Genomic DNA, 23,206 nt, shown 5'->3' on the forward strand with positions numbered 1-23,206 from the left:
ATCTTCCTAATTACTGCTAATTGCCTATCAAGAAAAAAAAAATCTTTCCTTGAAGTGCAGTTGTCTAGTATAGATGAACACAGCTCCAATGTGTATAGTAAAGACAGCCATGACACTTGAGGTGTGCTACATTATTATGAGGTCATACTAAATATGGTTTGCAATGAACAAAGCAGCCTTTAAGGATGTTTAAGGCACTGAAAATGTCAATCTCTCATGAAGTGTTTAAATTAGTTCCCAGCAGAGAAATACAGATATCAGCATGCAGATAAGAGGTGTATTTCTCATCTCAAGTATTTTACTAAAGAAAAAATATACTTGTCCTATTGATAATGTCACTGTAACACATTTGCAGTTCATCAGCTTTATAAAAGCAATGTTTACACTGTTATGTACAAATGGCCCTTTCACACATACAAATTATAAATTCAGCTATTATTGGGAATACAGCTGTAATCACTAACAAAGACTCTTATCAAAGTCTTTGAATGTCTTCTTAATCATGTGCTAGTACTGATCAGAGCAACCATCATTTATAAAGGGCTATTTACTGTATACCACTTCATAAACAAATGTTTTACTTGTAATTTTAATTTAGCTATTTTATAGCTAATTTATAGCTCAATTTATTCTACAACTTATAAAAGCCTAATATTACAACATTTTATCGGGCTACAGCATCTTATGAAATAAAAAAATAGTGTCAATAAAATCAGAGCAGATAGGTCCACTTTAAATTTTGTTTTGTTTTGTCTTTTTTCCTTTTGTAAAGAATAATAATACCGCATAGATCAAGACCAGAACACATATATCTATTCTAGAGAAACACACAAACACTCATGTATAAATGATTTGGACTAATATATTCTGGCCCAATTCTCCAAGAAATCATCTGCTGTTATAAACAGACAAGCCTGAATACAGAACTTCACATTGTGCAACCAATGATTTTTCAAATAAATTATGGAAATAAGAAAAAACTTACTAATGATATAGGTAACAATTTTTTTAATATGATGAAAATGCTTCTAAAACATGTCATCTGTATAACGATAATGCTAGTTTAAAGATAAGGGTTTTGACCTGCAGCAATTCTATTTTAGCTTGCCTTTTCTATCGCTTTCATTTCATGTCTCTGTATGAGTAAATATTGCTGTATCTCATGCCTAATTTGTGTACATATTAAGAACACTGTCTTGCTTTCGTACTAAAGCAGATGCAGCACTCCATCTGTCCTTGCAAATTTCAAAGTAATATAAGGACTATTAACTATGTGTGTAACATTACTTATATAAGTAGTTTCATTATGATAAATTATATGATCACAACTATGTGCTTTAATTTTTGCAGGGACTGAGTTTCCAATGCGGAGATGCAAGCTGCCAGAATATAGAGATGTGCAGGACCTTGTCTACAAGGCCTTAACATTTCCAGATAAAAATTACAGAACTTAAAAAATTAATATTTCTTAAAAAGAAAAATATTTAAGATCACAGTATATTATACTATATCTTACATACGTAGTTTAATTTATTTGAAGTATTAATATCTACGCAGACACAACATGGTACATTCAAATAAGTTTTACTACAATTAAATTAAAAATGAAAATACAACTGGAGACATATCACAACCCTGTCCCACTTGAAAATGTCTGAATGTTACAGCAAGCCAGTTGTGAAGATGGGGCTGAAGTCCAAAACCAATGTTTCTATGTACCCACCATTGCCATTTAAACAAATACAAGTTGACTTGGGTATTCCAACACTAACATGCCTGTGCACATGAAGTATTGTTATATACAAGCAAAGGCTTCCATCTGATGCATAAAATTTGCCCCAAGATTTCCATGTCTTTCTACTTACTAGAGAATTTTCAATATAAGACATGGAATCCATGCAATCTTTTACAGTTAGGACCAGGTTTTACTGCAAGATTTTTTGCAGGCTTACACAGTATTTATCTGATTTTCACCAAACACGAGAGTTGGGGCAAACTCATAAAGCTAGAAACTTGAATTTTTCATCTAGGGTCAGGGATAGTGCTTGCCATATTCCCCCTGCTTAATCTTAACACATCTAAGCACTGCAAATGAACTACTTGCATGAGAGCCAGTCAGGGAATTTCACAATCCCTACAACTCATTACGAATTTAACAGCAGCAATACTAAGTATTCATATGTTTCAGATAACACATACAAATATGCTGCACTAAAACTCATTGGGGGAAAAAATTAATAATGCTTCCATCTGTTTTCCGTATAGCTCACATAAAATAGAGAGAAACCAAAATGAAAATGCTATTTTAAAGACTGTTTTTAAACCTTCTTTTGATTTACCTGCTTATTTCCAACGCATACAGCTTCATATCTTTAAAAATTACAATTATTTTTAAAAGAATATATAAGCAAGAAAGAAACAAAACAGCCGAAAGAATGGTGAAATATTAATTTAACCCCTCCTCATTTCCATCTGTTTTAAAGAGTGAACCATTTTCTATTGAAATACTTCCGCATCTCAAATGTAAGTGGGCAGGAATTCTGTGCTTGTAGGGAAAGCTGTTCCATCTCCCATACTCTGGCCTCCTCTTTCTGTATTGTTTTCGTTTGCTTAAATCTCAATTTTTCAACTGTTAAAGACCATTTTCTGTCAACTTACAGAAAATGTGTCTGAAAGATACAAAGGTTTGAGGAAGTGATAGAAGTATTTCGAGATGAAAATTACTAATAAATCAGAGGTATTCTTAGAAGTGCGTAGCAATATTCAAGGAACAAAATTTATAAAGATAGCTCTATATTTAATTTTATACAATTATTTAAACATCTAATTTATAACTGCTTCAGATATCAAGAAAAGCTGAAAAAAATGCCCTTAGAAGCTTTTTTTATTTTTTTTTTTTTTTATGTAGACAGCCATGTAAAAGCAAAACATTTTAAGTGTAAACTGTTTTAACAAATTTAATTACTGGAAAAGTCCAATGTTCTCATAGAGCAGGACAAAAATACAAATATGCAACAAAGAGTTGGGGAAAATAAAAAAGGTAAAAAACCTGGAATTTTTCTAGTCATATAAAGGTGTTACTGTACAAATATTAATGTATTATTTACATTTCTATTTAAGAAAATAAAGGCATATTGCTAGCCACTTCTGAGAGGTATAAGGAAGCTGATGACAGATAATTTTGGGGAGGATGCAAAGACAGGGATATTTTTCAAAATCATGAAATGCATTTAAAAATTACCACTACAATGTAATGCATATAAATTAAAGTGGTAATTCATCCCTGGTTTCTTGCAAATGAACCCCCACAGTCTTATCTTTAATTTGTAATTTATGTTATCATTGGAACCCTTGCTAAAATTACAAGCATAAATGAACAGTTTAGGGTAAAGTACTCCTTACTTTATATATTAAACAGCTGAAGAGACCATAACAAGAAAAAGCCATGTTTTCAGCCTAATGTATAAAATGAAATACACTTTTCCTTTATCATGGTTATCATCAATATTATGACTCATTTGGGCAATTAATTATTTTCACATACATGAACAGTTTGAGGACAACATTGTAGTTGTGCCTAATCCCTGCAATACAATGTCCCAGCTTGAACCAGACCTACAGCTGCTGTCTCCTAGTACTTCCCTCATTCTCTTCTGCTTGCTTCACTGAGATAATAGACAAAGTCACACATTTCTCTTTGGTGGACATAATACCCTAAAGACCACAGGACTGTATTTGAATCTATGAATGAACAGAAAACTGTGCACAGGCAGACCAGTTCAGCCACCAAAAAGTAAATCCTTTTCCAGTGCCTGCAAATCTTGAGACATGCTAGTCATACAGTCTCCATTGCTGAGACAGAAACTGAAGCTCTTGCCACATTAGGTATTAAAGGTAGCCTGGAGTGATAAAAAATAAACCTGAACATGACACAAGCTATGGGAACAGTCCATGATTACCTCATTAATTGCCAATGAAACTGTAGGAGAGCAAATCAGATGGTGGAAAACATTAGTAAGGAAGTATAAACATTCTTCTACCTCCTGTAGCAGTAACTGAGTCCACGAGGTCCAGGCACTTCAGGCAAACAAACATGACTTCAAAACCACAAAAACTCTTCCCTTAGGGTTACAAGGAGAGTAATAGTGTCTGACTTCTGTAGGGATGCCAAATAATCCTGTGAGCCAGTACTCACTGTCTGCAACAACTGGGATCTAAGGCAGAGAAAAATGAGGACAATCCCAAGGAGGGAATGCTGTAGACAACCATTTTTAAAAAGAAATCTCAGGTGTAGTTCCCAGATACCATTTTTTTTTGTTTCAGAAGTAGTCTTAGTTGTAACACTTTCCTTTTCTACTGTTGTTGAAGATTACTTAGTTCTTGACTCCTATTCCTTTATGCCTAGAGAGACCAAAAGAAAAAAAAAAAATCAAATGCAGTCTGAAGGCTCATGCATCTTCCTTGGTAAAGTGATGAGAACGGCTGTACTCTTCTGGTTTGTACTCCTGGCTACGGATGTGTCTTTTGAAGTTTCTTCCTGTAGTGAAAGGGAGTAGCCAGGACAACAGAGCCCAAGCATTAACTTTGAACATACAAGCTTAAACAAGGGATTGTGGGAATGAGAAAGTTAGAGTAAGATGCAAGCTCTAACAAAAATGCCAATTCCCTTTGTGTAATAAACTAGACAAAGAAATCTCAGTTAGGGATCGGTAAGAAAATAGGGTCAAACACAGGAAACTGAAGCTTTGCAGAAGACCTAACAGTGCTGAACTGGTGAAGGAAAAGATTGCCCTTCTGAAATCTGGAGGAGTTCAAAAGAATTCTAGGACCAAATATGTTTCTTTCTGACATTGCTCCCCCAAGGACAAGATGTTGGAGCTGTTGTTATGGTCCTGCTTTCTGATCACTGATACATCTTACTAGAAACCAATGAGTAATAAGCTGCATGGAGGAAAAGACAAAATTGGTGTCCAAGGAGTAAAAGTTTGCAAGGACTAGCTGCTAGCTCCATTGTTCAAAGTCTTCAGTATTAAGATATTTTTCCTGTGCTAGTTACCTAAAAAAAGTCCTCCCATTTGAGAATGAGGAAAAAAAAAATTAATTGCTACAAGAGAAAGACTGGTAATGATGTCAAGAATACATTAAATTTAGCACTTGTGCAAAAGAGTATAAGTACATTACTCCTGAAAATTTTGGTTTAACCGCAGAGAATATTCTCCTGGCAGCCTTCTGCAGTTCTTCAGTGCCCTCAGAGAGAAAATTTGCCTTATATCTGAATCACCTTTCTTGAAAACTTAAATCCATTCTCCTTAAAGGAGATGGAAACACAAACTGACCACTAGCCCTTTTAAAAAATCTTTTATGCATTGGAAAGTGGTTATTATAGTCCTTCAGTCTTTACTATTGATCTGTTATTTTATAGTTTTCATTAATTACACTCCTTCAATCTTTTCTCATAGTTGACGTGTTCAAAAATTCCTAGAATTCTTGTTCCTTTCTTCCAATATGTGTATTTTATGTGCGGTGCCCAAAACAAGACACAATATTTCACAGAGTGCCTTGACACTGCTAAATAGCAAAATAAATGTCCTCTCTGAAATTCTTTGTAAGAAATAATGCCTGACAAGCTGGCAATGGTTCTACTATGAGAAGCAGGAGATTTGACAAGCAGGTGGCCTTCATGCTATGAAATACCATCTTCATGTTACTGAGAAACACACCAGTATTTGTCCAACCTGTGGACCTTTGCAAAATAAACACACTTATCCATAAGCAAAAAAAAAAACCAAACAGTCCCTCAAACCAATGAACTGCAATTTTGGCTTTTTCCACAACTCATGAATTTGCATCTCACATATATCGATCTTGTAAAGGGAGGGATAACATGTAAAAATATATGCATCACGTATGCAAATATATTTTCATGACCAACAACAACTCTCCCCCTGTTGGCTTACCATACTTTTTATGTAGAAAGATGGGAAAACATTTTAAAAACTAGAGACTAAGTATATTTCAGTGGTCATTTACAAGTGATATTTCATTTAAATCTTGATTTGGCCTTATGGAATTCAAACTACAGAAATTATCTTTCAGAAATAAAAGAAAATCCTGGTTATACTTGGGAAAAAATCCCAAGATAGCCAAACTCAAACTTTTAACTTCAATATAACCTGTTTCTTCTTACCTTATCTAGTAACTGATTTTTAAATTAAATTATCTAGAGAGTTTTCTAAAGATGTTAATGTTTAAAATTGAAAACTGTTGGCAAGTATCACAATAATTATTTTTTTGTTTCATGGCTACCTTTCAAATTGTCACTGTTAGAACTCTTTCATAAACAGAAAATGAAAATTAAGAATTGCAGCTTTTTGTGTCTTTTTTAGACTTTAAACCAACCTTTTTTTTAATAAGAAGGTGCAACATCCATTTGCAGATAACAGCGAGTCTATTGTTGAAACACTAGTTTTTAAAAACGTCTGGAAAAGTCACACTGGACCCTTTACAAATAGATACATGGTAAATGGAAGTTTGTTTTTTTTATCACTTTCCTTAGTTTGCATTTTTTACATAACATGCTTTTGATGCTAACAAAAATGTGCAGCGTTTTTCAATGATAATTTATAAAGAGACAAAACATAAATATCAGTATTTTGGCAGTTTTCTGTCTAGAAACAGTCACACACCCTTTTTGACCACTATTGCTCACTGAGATCGTAATGACAAACACGTTAACGCCACACATCTCTAAAGGCAAAATGAAGCAAGAAAAGTTAAATTCTTTAGAAAATATAGGCAGAGTTTCCTGGTTGGAGCTGTACAGGAACCATCATTTTCTTACAAACAGAACAGAAGTTACAGACTTGCAATATTTAGATCACTTTCACCGACTTAAAATATTGTTCTCCCAAGTGACCTAAAAAACTGAGTAAAATAGCAGTATGACTATATTGTACAGGGTGTTCATAGTAATAATCATACTTTCTTCAACACCTAATACAAAACACATACATTGTTTTAACAAATACCACTTGGCTGACCTAGAAGATGGGATGAAGAAATAAGAGAGTCACATCCAATTCCTCACGGATTCTCAGCTTGGATCCTGGTTTTTGCACAGTTTACCTTATGAACATGATCTGAGTGACATTTCACAAATTCCTGGATAAATGTTGCTACACTCTGCCAGCAGAGAGACTGGCTGTGTCATGCACAGATCAATAATAGAACTGTGTTTCATCAGCCTCAAAATCAAAAGTGCTTCATCTGGCAAAAGCCATGGCCCTTGAGGATCTGACATATATAAACTGAATACCCTACACAGGATGCCTACTACAAAAGCTGCCAGTGTAAACACAAGTCTAGAGATACACAGTGAATATATGTAAATAAGAAAATATGTATTTGTATATATAAAGAAGTTTTTAACTCCTTTTTATGAAAAGTAAGAACAAATGTCACAAAGCAGCAGCTGAATAATGCAACCGAGACTAAAATTTTACAATTCTTGAAAGAAGAATAAAAACAGAGTCAGGACAATCCAATATTCATAATCTTTTGAGAAATTTACTATAAAATGCAAATACCTTTTGAACTGTACACAATAATATGTATGACAGTGGGCTGCAATAAAATGCACTCTAAGCTATACGTAACGCCTTCTTATCAAAATTATGTTCATTAAAAACATAGAACATCAGAAAACTTTTCTTCAGGGGAACTACTCAAATTAGGGGTCTTAAGACTGTAAATCACCATATACTACCTGTAGTTTCAGGCCTCAGTATAGGCTTTCCTAAGGAAACAACAGAAATTTATGTCTCCTACTGCTTAGCTTTCCTCATGATTATCTTAATTTTATTTTTTAGTGACAGAGTTTGTAAAATTTGTATCTTCAAGGAAGTGCAGCACCTGTAGATTTTTAATTGAAATTACTATCTATCAGAATGTCTTTCCTTCATTTATTTCTCATAGTAAATTTAGTTTTCTTTTTTTCTGCCAAAGGTTCTATTGAAAACAATACTTTGAAGAGTAAGTATTTTTATTCTTTGGTAGCTAAGCCTTTAACAAAATATCTCAAGTTGAGTCCTTTATCAAGATTTTGACTCAAAAAAGGTTAATCTGTCTCTATGCTCCCAATGAAAATGAAAAGCTTTCTCCTTTAAATATTTCACTACTGCCTCACTAAAAAACTGTTTCCTTACAGGTAGACAAAGAATATGAAAGAAATATTAAAAAACAGTTATTTACCTTTTTCTTTTCTGAATTTCCTTACCAAGCTATGCACTACCTAAATTAAAGAGCTTTAGTCTTCTTTCAGCTCTGCAATCAGCAGCTCTAAAGGGCTGTACTAGACCAATGTAATCCTAAATTCTGTGTACATTACACCACAAAAGCTATTTTTCCTTCTCTTTGCATTTCTTCTGCTAAAGACTAACTCTCTTTTAATGTTCCTGTTGCACACTGTGGAACATTCATTTCCTTTAGGTTACTCCCTTTGTTTCATTACCCATTTTCCCTGTGCCATTACTCTGTATTTGTATGTCTTGAGCGGTGATGGCTTCTTCCCCTGTCTCAGAATTTCTCCTCTTTATAACCTGATGTTTGAACACCATTATAACACTCCTCCTTGGCTTCAGTTAGACCCTTATAAAGCATTGGTTTGACTTTTCTTAAATTTATCATCCATGTTTACACCTCTTCACCACAGCACTATTAAATACATTCTGGGTTTCATCACAAAAATACTGTTGCCCAGCTGTACTCTATGAAGTACATGCATTTCCTCCATCAGTTCTTCAGATAAATGAACAGTGTTACTGAAGTTGAGAAAATACCTTCCTGTTTGTACTTTTCATTAATTCAGCTCATGTCATTAAACATATACTCTCTCTTCCTGTCTCCATTTTTTTATGCTTCCTACAGAAAACAAGTTTTTTTATTCCCTTCAGAAAGACTCTGCCCAGTGCAAACGACAAGCAGCTGATTTCTCTCTAATTCTTCCTTTTTAGATTAATTGTCCAATATCACTGCAGTTCTCTGACTCCAATTGGCACTGGTCAATTACAGTCACATAAAAATTACAGACCTCATATCTGGTATGATTCTATCTTGTTTCAGTTCTGTGTCCTTGAATCTTTTTTCAATCTTCTTTTGCTAGACTGAAGACTCTACAAGCAAATTTCTTATTCTTAGGTATTTAAACTTAAGTTACCTTTTAATCTCCTCTCTGAAAACCTCAAATTGTTCTCTGCAATGGTGTATTTTCAAATCCTTCTCATAAGTCTTCTTCAAATGCTTTTTACTTCCATCAATGTCTTTCTTGGATTCTGGGTATTAGAGCTACATAGAGCATTCTAGGAGCAGTCAAACCACACCAAGTGAAAGAAAACATATTCTCTCTGCTCCTGTTGTATAGCCTCCAGTTCATACATTCAAAGACAACACTAGTGTTCTTCACAACGGCAACAGGAGTTCACGCTCAGCTCATTACCTACTAGGACTCTCATTTTTCTTCAGCCCTGGTTCCCAGGAGACAGCCATTCAGCCTCGCTCAACAGGAACTTGAGCAATGTATTGGTTTTCATTATGATGCAATGATTTCCTCATTAAAAACACTGTGAGGTCATAATGATCTATACTTTTCAATCAGCCTCTGGTGGATGATTGAAAGCTTAGAACAGCTGTCAATGACTGAAGATATCCTCTTGCATTGGCTTGGATTTTTTACACTGCCACTAATTTTTAAAAAATGATTGAAAGATTTTACCTCTAAAACAAACAGCAAAAAGACTGTCATATATTTCATAGTATATCCAAATAGAATAGATGTGTAAGGTGTAAACCATTATCTTGGGGAAAAAAATAACGTTATCAATCATGTGAGGGATCAACTGAAAAATTAATTTCATGGTACGTGAGATTCTGAGCTAGTGAAAATGATTAAGTGGTACTTATATGCACCAATTTAACCTTAAGGCATGAATTGAGACACTGAGTCTACACTGTGTTCCATGTGACAGTGCTTAGCTCCAATCCAAATACTAAGTAAAACCAATCATGATGAAGATCATTTTTGGAATTTAATCTCCTACATGCATTTTAATACAAGCAACCACTGTTGCACAGGGGCACACAACAAAAATGAGTGGATGTGCTTAGAAGACGTCTAGATACTTTCAGGTCATAGAGCTATTTTTGCAATCCCATGACCCTGCTCCTTCAACTTCTTCGGAAATCCATCTCGTCAAATAAGGAACAAAACTGTCTCTTACCAATTCACCTATTACATGCATCTACCTTGCTAACCATAATGAGCACTCTACTGCACCAACCTTATGTTCCCTCACTTCACAATGAGGGAAATTTATTTAACAGATTAGGACAGGAGCAAAGGAAAGGGAAGTAAGGTAAAAGGATGCATTAGGATAGTGCAGGAGAATCAACTCCCTAAACGTTCACAATATGAAGGAATGCAAGAGTATTTCCCCAATTTCTCAGGACTCTTGAAAACTTTTCATAAGAACTTAAGCAGGAAAACCTTTACCTAGGTCAGGAAAGAGAGAAAAGAGAGACAGGTAGGTAAAAATCCAACGTGAAACAGACAATTGCAAACCCGGGGAGAGAATTCGAACTTCCAGGGTAGGATATATGGCTGATAGAAACCCAAGGCATCTATTTCTTGCATTTTAGTAGCACCTATATAGAATGGTACACAGAGGTGTTATTGCATAGTCTATCAGAATACTAAATCATACAATATTAAAAAAATTATGCAGCTACATTCTCTATTGTAATTCCTTCCCTGCAAGTTCAAAACACAAAAGAACCCCTCACCATAAAGAGTTCTGTATTTAAGACTAAAGCCAATAAAACTTATTTTTACCACCATACCCAGGAGGTCTTGAAATTTCACTGAATTCCATGGAAATAAGCATATGCATAAAGTGGTTAGTAAATTACTTTCATAGTTAATACTGGTAATACTAATAATGAATAATTCATGGACTACTCCACTGAACAAGCCTAAGAGTACTGATCCAGTTGCAACCCAAACTGGTCTTCTATGACACTCTATGAGAAAATCAGACTGCCAGAGCTGAAATGTAATCTCTTGTCTACATATGAATAATTATTCCCAAATCAATGGATTTGGGGGGGCGAAATTTGAAGGTGAATAAATATTATCTGACAAAACCATATATTATCCACAAAACTTTACATAGTAGAGAAGGTTCAAGAACCCAATCTAGCTCTATGCTTAATTTTAATTAAATGACCAGATCACACAGAATTCAATGAAGACAATCCTGTGAGCACAAAAGGAAATCCTATTACGACAGTATTTGTTGAGCTTTTCCAGGTCTCAAATAGTATCTTATACAGGAAATTTGGGGGGAAAAAACTGCAAACTGAGTTCTATTTTTTTGTCTAGTAATAAGATTCAATGCACAAGGCAAGTTTGATCAAATCACAGGGAAGGTGAAGAAAAATGACCTACATATCACATGAAATCCATAAAGTAAAACTTACAGAACAGTATCTTCCAGTGTTTACTGTAATATACATACAAGTATATTCTATTACTGTATTATACTATCAGATATAAGTATATTAGATATGCTTATAGATATGTGTACTATCTCTATTTGTAACACTACAAGAACATGCTAACCCTTGTGATACAGGTTCTGTCTTTTAATACAGAAGTATGCTTTTTAGGATTTCTACATGATACAGCAATATAAATCGTATTGATTTTAAGTATATTCTATGAACTTTATGTAGTCTCCACAATTTTTTCTTTACAATATATTTTTCTAGAATTTACCTACCTCTAAGTTATTTCATTTTGACAGCAATATAATACAACTCTCATAGTTCTAGTTCATGCCAACTGTTCTCTTTAATTTATAGATGAGACTCATTTCCTACATGCAATGTACTTCAACTGTTGTTCATCAATAATTCAACAGGTCTATTGTAATTTTTCCTCAGAGATCAATATAAATGTAAAAGGTATTTTGCTTTATTTTTGTTTTGTAATGACAGCACAGTTTCACGATAAATATATTTTACAGGGTAGTTCTGTTAACGGAACTGACTTCAGGATGCTCTAAGTTTTCAATGCAGCAAACTATAAAAATAAATAAAATAATAAATTTTTTTTTTTTGCAGTAGATGCATTTTAAAAGGGCAGTTACTTTCATGTTTACCATTTGGCAATTCCTCATTTTATTTCCAAGTCAACTTCTCTGACAGCATAGAAAATAGAAATTTGAGAACTGTTTTATATCAGCAGCAATGCTGAATCAGTAGTTTACCAGAGGAAAAATTACATAGAGATTTCCCCATTTAGTAACCAAAAAGTTTGAACAAACATATTTAACTAGCTGATCATGTTTCATTCCAGGCAGAATTCTGGACTAGGACTAGGGAAGAGCTGAATTCTAGTCTCGCAGAGTCACAGAGCATCGTCTGTCTCTGTTTCCAGCCTTTATAACTGTGACATCATAGACTGATTTTCAATTTATTAGGCTCAGCAAAGTTCTAATAAAACTACAATATAGCAGAATCTATTCTTCTCAGTATTGTTAATGCAAAGCCTTCAAAAACTACAGGTAGGGCCCAGAAATTGAACTAAAATTCCATAAAATTTAAGTTTTAAATACATTACAGACAATTTTTCCTACCTACAGATAATGTTGCTGTTCAGGTGTGGAACACTGTGGTGAGTCCAGGAAGAGTGGCTTTCTCTCAAGAATACATAGATTTGGGGGTGTGAGTTTTGAATTATATACTGTGCCCACAAAGAGGTTTCTTCAAAGCATGCATACACAATGATAACAGCAGTGTGACCTCAGAAGAAAAAAACATAGAATTTACATCCAATGAAATTTTGAGAAGACTTCAGTCTCATACTGGCACATAGTTTAGTTCAATTATTAGGTAAACCTCTGCTGTCTTAGATTGTGTTTGCAAACTCTGCAAAGGTCAGGCAGTATATCCCGCTTTATCATACTTTTATCCCTTCTGGTTTATCTTTTCACTTCTGCTGCATCTTAAGAAAAGGTAGAATAGAAAATTTCCTGGTTTGCTTTTAAATATTTTTGAGAAACTGTCTTTAATTCTTTTTGAATATTGTGACCAAAGATTATAGTTCCTGCAAATTAACCAACACTACTCTTATTCAAAGCAGTCAGGAAAGGATAATCTGTATGCTTCTAAAGAAGGAGAGGGGGGAGAAATTATATTTCTTTTAATGTTTTTGGGAACAGACTTTTCCTAAACGGCTTCACAGAATTCTTTGATTGTTTCATTACACTCTGTGCCAAAGGTGGACGGTTGCAGAAATTATTTTGCACTGAGTTTGGCAAAAGTGTTAAGTAGGGTATATTTAGCTTTTTCATTTTTAAGATGGATACAAGTAAGATGTTCCAGACTTCAGTGCGCCCTGCAAGAATGGAAAGGGACATTGCTGAATAGAGCAGAAACAAAATGAATGCTCATTAGATTATTTTTTTATATGAGGTCATTCAGCAGCTCTGTTGTTTTGTTTTTTTTTTTATTACTTCTACGTATGAAAGTCAGAATTGTTGCATATACCACTGATGTATTAGTATTCTCTGGCACAGTTTATCTGTAAAAAGTACCATTTATGCTTAACTTAAAGTCTTCCAAATTTTAATTCTTCTAAAACTTTTGTAAAAACTTATCATTCAGATATTCTGTACGTATGATTAATATTATCTGATGTACATAATGACAAATATCTTTTTGTGCTACCAGAGGGGAAAAAAACCCCAAACCACTTAATTTAGAAAAGATGGCACTTTGCAGAAACTTTCTTATGAACTTACAAAAAAAAAAAGCACAAATGCTCTGAAGTATTTCCATGAAAGAGGAACTAAAAAGAGAAAAACAAGACACATGTAAAAATGTTTTGGGACAAAAAAATTGGATGTGTCTAAAAGAATTTCTAACTGGACAATGTTTATGTAGAAAGCCCCCTGAAACTGTCATAACAATTACACATTTGCTGTTATGAACAAAAGTAAGGACATTCCAAAAGCAGTTTTAGCTTACTACAGGGTAATTACAAGCAGCATTCAGTTTATAATTTCAACCTTATTCCTAAAATTTACTTTAAGGAAACCACAGACATGCAAAAATATTTATGTAAATAACAATACATCTTTAAAGAGTGAAAAATCCTTTCATGAAAACCAGAATCAAAGTGAGATCTTTGTGTAAATAATAGTTACATTAATGATTTACAATGCATCTAAATTCATCATCAGTTTCTTCTTTGTTTCAGTGTAATTGAATAATGCTAGACTGGCTGGTTTACTCGTACTTGGGTACCATAAGAAGAGTGAAGCTGTGGTGCTGAATTTGCAGATGCAGTTCTGAATTTTGAGTTGTTCTCCAATAGATTGAGCAGTAAAAAATAGTCAAGAGAATATGTAGAGAAAGTCACAAACTTTAAAGAATAAAAAGCTTTCTCTGGCCCTTTACTCTTCTGCTTTTCATGCTCATACCTTTCTATGCTTGAGATAATCCACTAAAACTTTTAGCAAGCAAATTGTATTTTAAAAGCCCAGTATGAGCTCAGGGGAAAGGAGTTACCTTAAAATTCAAAGAAAATTGAAAATTGAATGGCTAAAATAAAGTTTGGAGAGATTTTTACAATGCTATCAGAAAAAAAATCCTAGGCCAAGTTACAGCTGAAAAGTAAAGCTGCTTTTTCTTCCTAATTCAGCAAAAACATAGTTACATATCTGCAGGAATGCACCTGAAAAACTTTACTTAAACCTTCACATTATCCTCTCCAAAGAATCTGTCAGCGTTTTGACTCGTTGACTTGTTCCTGTTCTTTGAGATTCATGTTTCCTGCTGAAGTAGACTTATGCAGGCACTTTGCAAATGCCTATGTTGTTCCATTAAGAAATACAGCTTTTCCTGTGACATCACCTGAGAAACACTGGAGAACAGATGCAAAAGGTCCTACGGTACTTTTGAGCAGTGGACCTGTGAGTGACCTTGACATGAATAAAATAAGCACTAATGACTTAACCTGCTTGTGAGATTTTAATTTCTTATTCAATATACTTTGAACTTTTGCAACAAGAATGACACCTACTGCATAAAACTAATTATAGTTACTGTGCTGTATGCAATAGATACACTCTTCTTATAAGCAGTCCCTTGGTGATAGAAATGAGTAGAGGTGGGAATAAATTTTAGAAAAAACTTTTCCTGAATTTTTGCAACACTTTCTTTCAGACGTTTTTCTAAGAAACTAAGGAAATGCTAAATCCCTTCACTTCTACATTAAGTATCAGCTCCAGCTGTGATTTCTATGCACTGATAGCGAAATGTAACTACTGTATTTCTGTACAGATGATCTTGACTCAGTGTTGATGTGAATCCTTGGAGAATGCAAGCTTTGATTCTCACATGTGCAGTCACTTTACAGCCATTTTTCAGAAATATGCAAAGAATTGTTTTTGCAGAAACAAAACAAAGCAAGAAATCTACATTATTGCAAAGAGTTATAAGGCCAAACAAAAAAAACAACTTGAATCCAGCATTCTGAACTCCTACAAGCAGACAAAAAAATATATACATACATACATGTCTGTGTGGATCTTCAAGAAAAATACACAAAACCACACATGTACATACATTCTGAAAATCAACAGATGCCAGACAGTCCTTAGGTTGTATGAACTGTAAAATCTGTCTCAAAGTGAACATCTGGAACATTTAAATCTTAAATCCAGAGTCGATCTTCTAGCACTAGATTCCTTGGGGATTATAATGAAGGACTGACTGCACAAACATCTGCCTTTGTCTGCTAATGGATTTATTTTCTTAGCTAAATTCAGGCAACATGGCATCTCATCCAAGCCATGATGTTAACATTTACAGTTGCTAGAATGCTATATGTACCTTAGCCCAGCATCACATTCACTGTTAATATAAGATTACTCAGAACTTTATGATTACATATGGAAGCTTATTTTTGGATATTAGTAATTTTGATACTCTTGAAGTGTTTAAGAGTCTCCCTAAATCCAGAGATTGTCTCAATCTCTTAGCTTTTCATGGTGTTAGCTTGGTTTTTACCTTATACCTGCCCAAGAAAATTCTAAAATCTAAAGTAACAGAAGCATTGAGAAGAAACAATGACAAAAATGTTCTTGCTGGTGGAAAAAATATTTTTTTTAAATGTCATTTCCCTTGCAATATCTTAAAATTTCACTTGTAGATAGTATTTCTTATAAAAAAAACCACAAAAAGCCCACACAAATGTGTGCTTTACAACCATTTGATCTGTCTGAATCATGGTTCTCTCTCTAAAACATGCATGTACCCTGCAGTGACTGTGTAGGTTCTTTACCTCCTTAATTTTCACTTGGCAAGTAGCCCAAGCCTCTGCTTTAAATTTCCCACTTGGTAGCACTAGTATGGCACCTGAAGAGTAATTACTTGTAAGAAAGGGAATTTGAATTGGTTGCTGAGAAGGAAAAAAATGTGCATGCCTAATAAAGATTTTTCCTTGAGTACCTGCAACACCATTTATTTATTTTTGCTTAGAATGCACCACCCTTCAAATAGACCAGTGACCAATTTTTATTTTTTTTTTAAACTTTCCAGAAAAACTGAATGAAAGAAAACTGTTTGGTTTTAAGGCCATGCTATTGCACTTTTAGTCAGTCTTTTACATTACAGCAGCACTTATCTTGACACAAATTTTGCCCCCCCCCCCCTTTTTTTAAGTGTTTCCTGATAATGGCCTTTTTTATTTTATTTCTCACATTGCTCTCCTAGGGACACCTAAGTTGTAGTCTTCTAGGAAGGCAAATCATGAAGATGTCTGAGCAAGCAGAATATTTTACCTAAATTATACGCATAACTCTCTGAAGTTTATACTGTCCATGAAACTTTACATTATGATACTGTTTGTGAGCTAGGCAGATCTCCATTGGTTCCAATGACCTTGGAAACTCTTTTCGAACAATTCATTACATATATATAGTTATGCAAAATGAGTAACAGAAATAAGGTTTTCCCTCCTCTAGAAATTAGCAGTTCCCCAGCCCTAAGAAAGTGAAAAGTGCTGCTCCTGATACTGCTTCTGCCTTCTGTGCAAAGACAGAAATGCAGAGAAGTTTGAAGGGGAGGGGATTTGATTTCTTTTTTAATGTCTGCCTCCTTCCAGCAAGTCCATCTGTTGTAGCACTATAATTCTGGAAGCAGGATGTGTGTGTGACCAACAAGAGACAATTACTGCAAAAGTGTTTGTTGATTCAGCTCTATAAAGGGCAGGCCAATCACTACAGTATGAATAGAAAAGAATTCCAGCTGAGGTGCTGCATATAGATTAACACAAAATACATATATATAAATGAGAATGGGGAAAACCAGAAAGGGGTAATAGCATGGGAAAGGATTAAGTAGGAATGAAGACTGAAGTAGAGAAGAAAGCTGGCATCTTTGGGGCTGTTAACCAAATAGTTTACTAGTGTCTATTTTCATAAATCTTGTTCTCTAGCTTTCCATCTTAACAGAGAGAGATGGGATGAAATAGATATGGAACTGATCTGAGCCCCCTTTGGAAGAAAACTCTAGTTGGCTTGAGCACTCCACTCTTGGGGCGTATAGAGACAGTTGGTTTCTCCCAGAGTGCCTGTTCTTCAGAGAGGAACAGGTGCTAGTTCACGTGGACTGACCAGTTTCTCAGGAAACTTCTCAGACCACAGGCTAAAAGTGAAACTTCCTCACCCATTTGAATGCAGGTAAAATGTCAGCATGAAGACCAATTCTTTTTCAGAAGGATAAATGAATTGTGTTGATATAATAGTAAATCAGGCCTCTATCATTTGTACATAATAACTGATTCAGAATCTCATATAAAGCATGCTAATATATAACATTGCATAATTTTGATCATAACAAGAGACAAAAAATCAACGTTATCAAAATCTCACAGAATGACAATAGAATTAAGCTGAACATAGTAAGACAGCATAATGAAAAGTACTTTACCTCTATGGTCAGTTTAGTAGCTTGAAGTCTCTGATCAGCCAAATGTAGCTGAGTTGTTAGTTTTTCATTGGTTTCTTTAAATCCCTTCACAGAAGACACTGCTGTCTTTTTTTCATTCTGTAAAACAGCTATCCGCTGCTGCAATGATTTAATTCTTTCCTGCAGTAGAGTAACAGAGTAGCCCGGTTTCTGGACAGTATTTCTCCTTTTTGTTCTGTTCACTAAATATAAAATGGCATGTTACTAAACTGACAGATCATCATAAATAAGATAATTTATGATTTTTCTCTGGCCCTTCAAAACACTGTTCTAGCTTCTAAAATATTTCTCAGTAAGCAAACTGGTAAATTAATTCAGTTAACCTGTAAGTGCTCTATGTTGTTCTTTTTCTGAAGTGCCAAGATGCAAACTCAACAAAGACTTGGAAGTTAAATGTGGCTCAAGTTTCTGATCGGTATTACTGGAAATAAAGGCTTCAGTGTCTCGTTAACAGAATTTTTTTAAGGTCTAAACCAAAGTACAGTTAATTTTGTTTCATTGGCTGTGTTGGCTACAAGGGGCAAACAAGAACAAAAGGTAGTGAAAAGCCACATTTTAGTCAGTAGATTCAATAGATGGCACTTAGTAAAAACAGAGTATACTGTAACTCTGCGAAAAGATGATGTTTGATAGTCACTTTTTATACAACAATTTTACTTTAAAATAATGAGCCATATCTTTGAAAATAAACTCATGCAAATTTAAACAAGCAAATCCTGCAACAGCATATAAGTAAGTTTGTGTAATATAGAAGAGGTTTTGGAATATGAGGTAGGGATGCTTTGTCAATCTTACTTATTGGCAACTTGAGTTGCCAAAAATATATAATATTCTTACCTTTACTTAGAATTGATGGATAAGATGTTATGAGACAGGAGATCTTCCTCCTCTTGGAATGTAACTTTTCTAGGTCTTTATTCTGTGAATGGCCCTAAATAAAAAGCAGAAGTACAAAGCTAGCCACTCTTCACTATGGCACACCAACCACAATATTCCAAAGCTTTCCAGTTTGAATTGAAACAAGAATTACTTCAAATAATACACAAAATTTTAATGAATTTTAATTAGAAAATCAGTCTTACAACATCAGCCAGTGAAGAGTACAAATTTCTGTCTTTCCCATCAAATGTAGAATAAATAACAAACTGTTACAGGTAAATTATACCCCTTTCCAAAGTATCCCAGAGAAAAATGAAGTGTCTGTTAATGCCTACATTATTTTCTTAGATATGAATTTCCTCATAGGGGAAAAAAGATGGTGTGTATTACTTGAAAGCCCACAGTAACCTATTTTTCAAGATATTTAACAGAAAATAAAGAGGAATAGTGGTCTTATTAGTTCAAAAGGAGGAAGATCAGATTAGATGCTGAGCTGTAACTGGAAGATGCATGAATATATATGAACATGCAAATACAATCTTTGTGTCTGTACAGGGTTTAACAAAAGTCAGCTGCATGCCTTTTAAATATCTGATCTGAAAAATCAGCTATTTCGAGCATCTATCAAATGTTCAATGACAGAAGCGGATGCTGAAGTAGAATGCTGCTTGCCATATGTAAAATGAAAATGGCCAGAGCATGGCTTATTCCAAAATCAAAGTACTATTTCCCTGGCTCTTAAATTCTCAGTGTATTTTGAAACACTTTTGTTCTGGAATTCTGCAACATTTATCCAATTTTTAAAGTCTTCAGTTTGTAATTTCTATGTGATTTCATGCAATGTATTTCTGGAAATATTCATAACTAAAATAGCTGTTCAGCGGACTCAAAAGAGTAAACAGCAACGGATTATCTATTAACTGCATTAAACAAATTACTGACATTGTAGGATAGCTTAGCCATGAATTCTAGATTTGTACAATTGCCATACAATTTGAAGGATGGGGAAATAGGATATACTAGAAAAAAAGAAAAGAAATGTAAGTACCAACTTTTCAGACTAAAACAAAAGCAAAGGAAAACAAAGGAGGTCAAGCTCTTGTAGGTCTGTCTCCTTTGAGTAGTCTCTTAATTATTTTATTCCATGTCTCAAAGACAACAATGGAAACGAGTACCAAGTCCCTATCAGTATGACCAGTGGATCCTGCAAACACTGAAGACATGCAATTGGATGACTGAAGCTAGTCTAAAATGGTGATTATATGCTACAGAGAACTGAGCTCTCAGCAGACAATGAGCAAACGATCTATGCCTGCAGCAAAAAGATGGAGATTTCTACACTAAGCCACAGCTCTGATAAATGTATGAATTATAAGACAGTGCCAATAACTCTCCTGATACTGCACAGGGTATTACGTATTTATATCACGTGGGGCAAAACTGAGAAAGTCCTTGTGTCATAAATTATCTCATCTCCAATCCCAGGCACAGCTCAGGACTTAGGAGATTTCTCTAGCCTCTCTTTGTATGAGAATACCATGACCCAGCTGGAGTGTCTTTAAATCCTCAGGAGGGATTTAAGATTTCTGTTAAAATTGGTGTTCCCAATTCTCAATACTAAACCTTTTTGCAGTGCTATCTTCTGCACTCACAAGCCATGTTTTCAGGTGCTTTTCCTGCAATAGGGGACTTCTGCTGAAGCGTATTTACCTGCTTAAGAGCTCTTAGGATGCTTCCTGTGTATGCTCCAACTCCACCAGTCTGTTACATACATGTATCAGAATATAAGTGTTTGTCTTTTCCAGTAAGAATGGAGAGTAAATGCAATACAGGCAAACAGGAGAGGTACTGGCTGTGTCTACACTACCAAGCAAGAGAGACCAGAGCCTTCTGGATTCCCTGCCTTGTATATCCTCACTTTGGAGCAGCAGAGGTAACAGGAGTAGCATATTCCATCAGATTTTCACATATATCATGTGCACCTGCTCATACTGTGTATTCTATACCAACAGATGGTTGCAGAAGAATTTCCCTTTTTTTCAGCTTTTCTGCCAGAAAAATAGATCTTTTGATGGAAACACACCATCAAGAATATATAACAAGACCAGAGACTTTGTACTTGCTTTAAAATTTTGGAGACTAAGAAAATATAATCTGTCTTCAAACTCTATATTATATCACGATACATAACAGAATTTCAAGCTAGTTTTCTACCAGCAGCAAGTTGTTCAGTGTTTCATATTCTGTTTCTTGAAATAAGAAATAACATTATCTGCTTCTGTTTTAAATTGCATGAAGTGATTTATCTGGGCAAACACAGGATGGAAAAAGTATTAGACACTGTTCAAAAGTCCAAAGATGAGTCATCTGTTACAGATTGTATGGAGCCTCTAAAGATTTGGGAAATGACCAGCTGGCCCTCTTTTGTGAGGAAACTGCATATAGATGTTAGGAATGAAACAAGGAGTTCAAATCCCAGACAATGAATGTAAATGGGCTAAGAAGAAGCTAAAAGCACACTTTTCTCTAGATAGAATCTCCAGGACAGAGACAGAGCCAAAAGCATCTTTCTAAGATGGAAACAAGTCTTTCTGCGCACACCAAGCAAACTGAGAGGTGTTCGTGCTTGATTAGTCAGCACAGGAGGGGATGTTGCTGTTCCCTTGTTATGGGTTAGGTCACCCTTTTCTGTATGGCTTTTCTGATTGGGAGAGAGTTTAATGGAATGTCAGTGGCATTCTTTATCTGGACTGTGAGACAGCCGGACTAGCTTACAGCAGCTTCACATTTTTTAATCAGCTCTTGCACTCCTGACACCCCCTCCAAATACTTTTGTAGACTAATTGTTCAGAAAATATTCTAAATTATAGTGAAACTACCCACTGAATATCTAGAAACAGATTTTCTTTTCCGTTTACAAGAAGAGTCAAATTAATTAAGAGGGAAACAGCAGTGGTAATACTATTAAACTTCAACACTCTGCACAGGAGAATAAAACAAGTTCTATTATATACCTTTTTATTATACTGCTGGTGTTTGCCTTCTAAACGAACAACATTGCAGGGCTTTTGACTACCTTGTATTTGCTTTTTACCCTGTTGTTTACTTCTGCTTGGCAGTGGATCAATGTTTTGCACTGTCTTCATAATCACTGTTTCCAAACTTTCAGAAGCTGGTATTTCAGAGTCACTAAAACAGCACATTGAGGAAAACAAAACAAAATAAAGCTAAATGTTAAAAGTTCCAAACGGCCAATGCTTGAGCACATAGAAAATCACACATGCAAGAAAGAAGAGAAAATACTATAAAAACCAAACAGTACTAAGTTGACTTATTCAACAGATGTTTACAAATATGATATAGAAGAAATCTCTGAAATTGTATTATCAAGTTCTACTCTGTCAAATGGAATCTCACTGTACAATGCACGGAGATCCAAGACTTCAACTGCCACTTAAAGGACAGCTTAATTACAGTCTACAGCAGTGACATACATTAAAAACTACTTCAAAGCACTTCTAGTCTGTGAATGGCTCACAAAGATATACTATGTTTCTACTTTCTTTCATTTACACATTTAATAACAAAACTAACAAATGCACGATACTTCACTCAATAACATTTTCTTTCAATTGAACTTTTATCTGTAGTGTTGACTGAGACAAACTCAGAAATCACACTTCTGTGAAATCTCTGCCTAGCACGCCTTTAGAGTGCTTTTAAATTTTGTAAGCTTGGTAGTCCTTCTACTGAAATTGCCTGCCATGCACAGAAACTGGACCTGAAACTTTCATTCTACTCCAAATTCTTCCTTAAACTTGCACTCAATGTGCTCTTAATTACCAGTTTTTCACTACCTTGCCCCAGATTATCATTTGTTTTCTGATATTCAGTGAAGTTTATCTTAAAACATGAAGTCTTGGATATATTTTCTATACCATCAGCGGCTATTCATCATCATTTGTGCAAACAGATTTGTGGAGGGATCCCTTGACAGAAGGTAATTTTGATTTGTTACTTTTTAAACCAAGACATTTAAAAAGGCACAACTGAGTTCAAATTAAGTTGCACTGTCATGAAAATCAATGGTTTAGAGATGGAGGCTACTTAAATAGAGAAAAGGCTTCAAATTGAAGAGAAGAGTTTATTACAGAAACATGTTTATACCTTCCAAAACCTGTCCTGACACATTGGTATGTCTTATTGACTGATAAGAACAGAAATCAATGTAATA

General features: G+C 34.6%; 1 protein-coding gene across 7 annotated transcripts in view; it reads right to left on the reverse strand.

The window, feature by feature from the left end:
• CNTLN (centlein) overlaps positions 1 to 23,206 on the reverse strand; it is a 198,779-nt gene that overhangs the window by 40,722 nt on the left and 134,851 nt on the right. For 6 of the 7 annotated variants that reach the window (XM_052777310.1, XM_052777313.1, XM_052777312.1 and 3 more), the window contains 3 exons: positions 21,987 to 22,161; positions 18,931 to 19,024; positions 18,055 to 18,275 (listed from right to left, as the gene is read on the reverse strand). In XM_052777310.1, coding sequence (XP_052633270.1) covers positions 18,055 to 18,275; positions 18,931 to 19,024; positions 21,987 to 22,161 — 490 coding nt within the window. The remainder of the gene's footprint in view (positions 1 to 18,054; positions 18,276 to 18,930; positions 19,025 to 21,986; positions 22,162 to 23,206) is intronic. The other variant, XM_052777315.1, reaches the window with a different exon arrangement.

The sequence above is a fragment of the Harpia harpyja genome, chromosome Z (assembly GCF_026419915.1).
Source record: "Harpia harpyja isolate bHarHar1 chromosome Z, bHarHar1 primary haplotype, whole genome shotgun sequence".
Taxonomy (NCBI): domain Eukaryota; kingdom Metazoa; phylum Chordata; class Aves; order Accipitriformes; family Accipitridae; genus Harpia; species Harpia harpyja.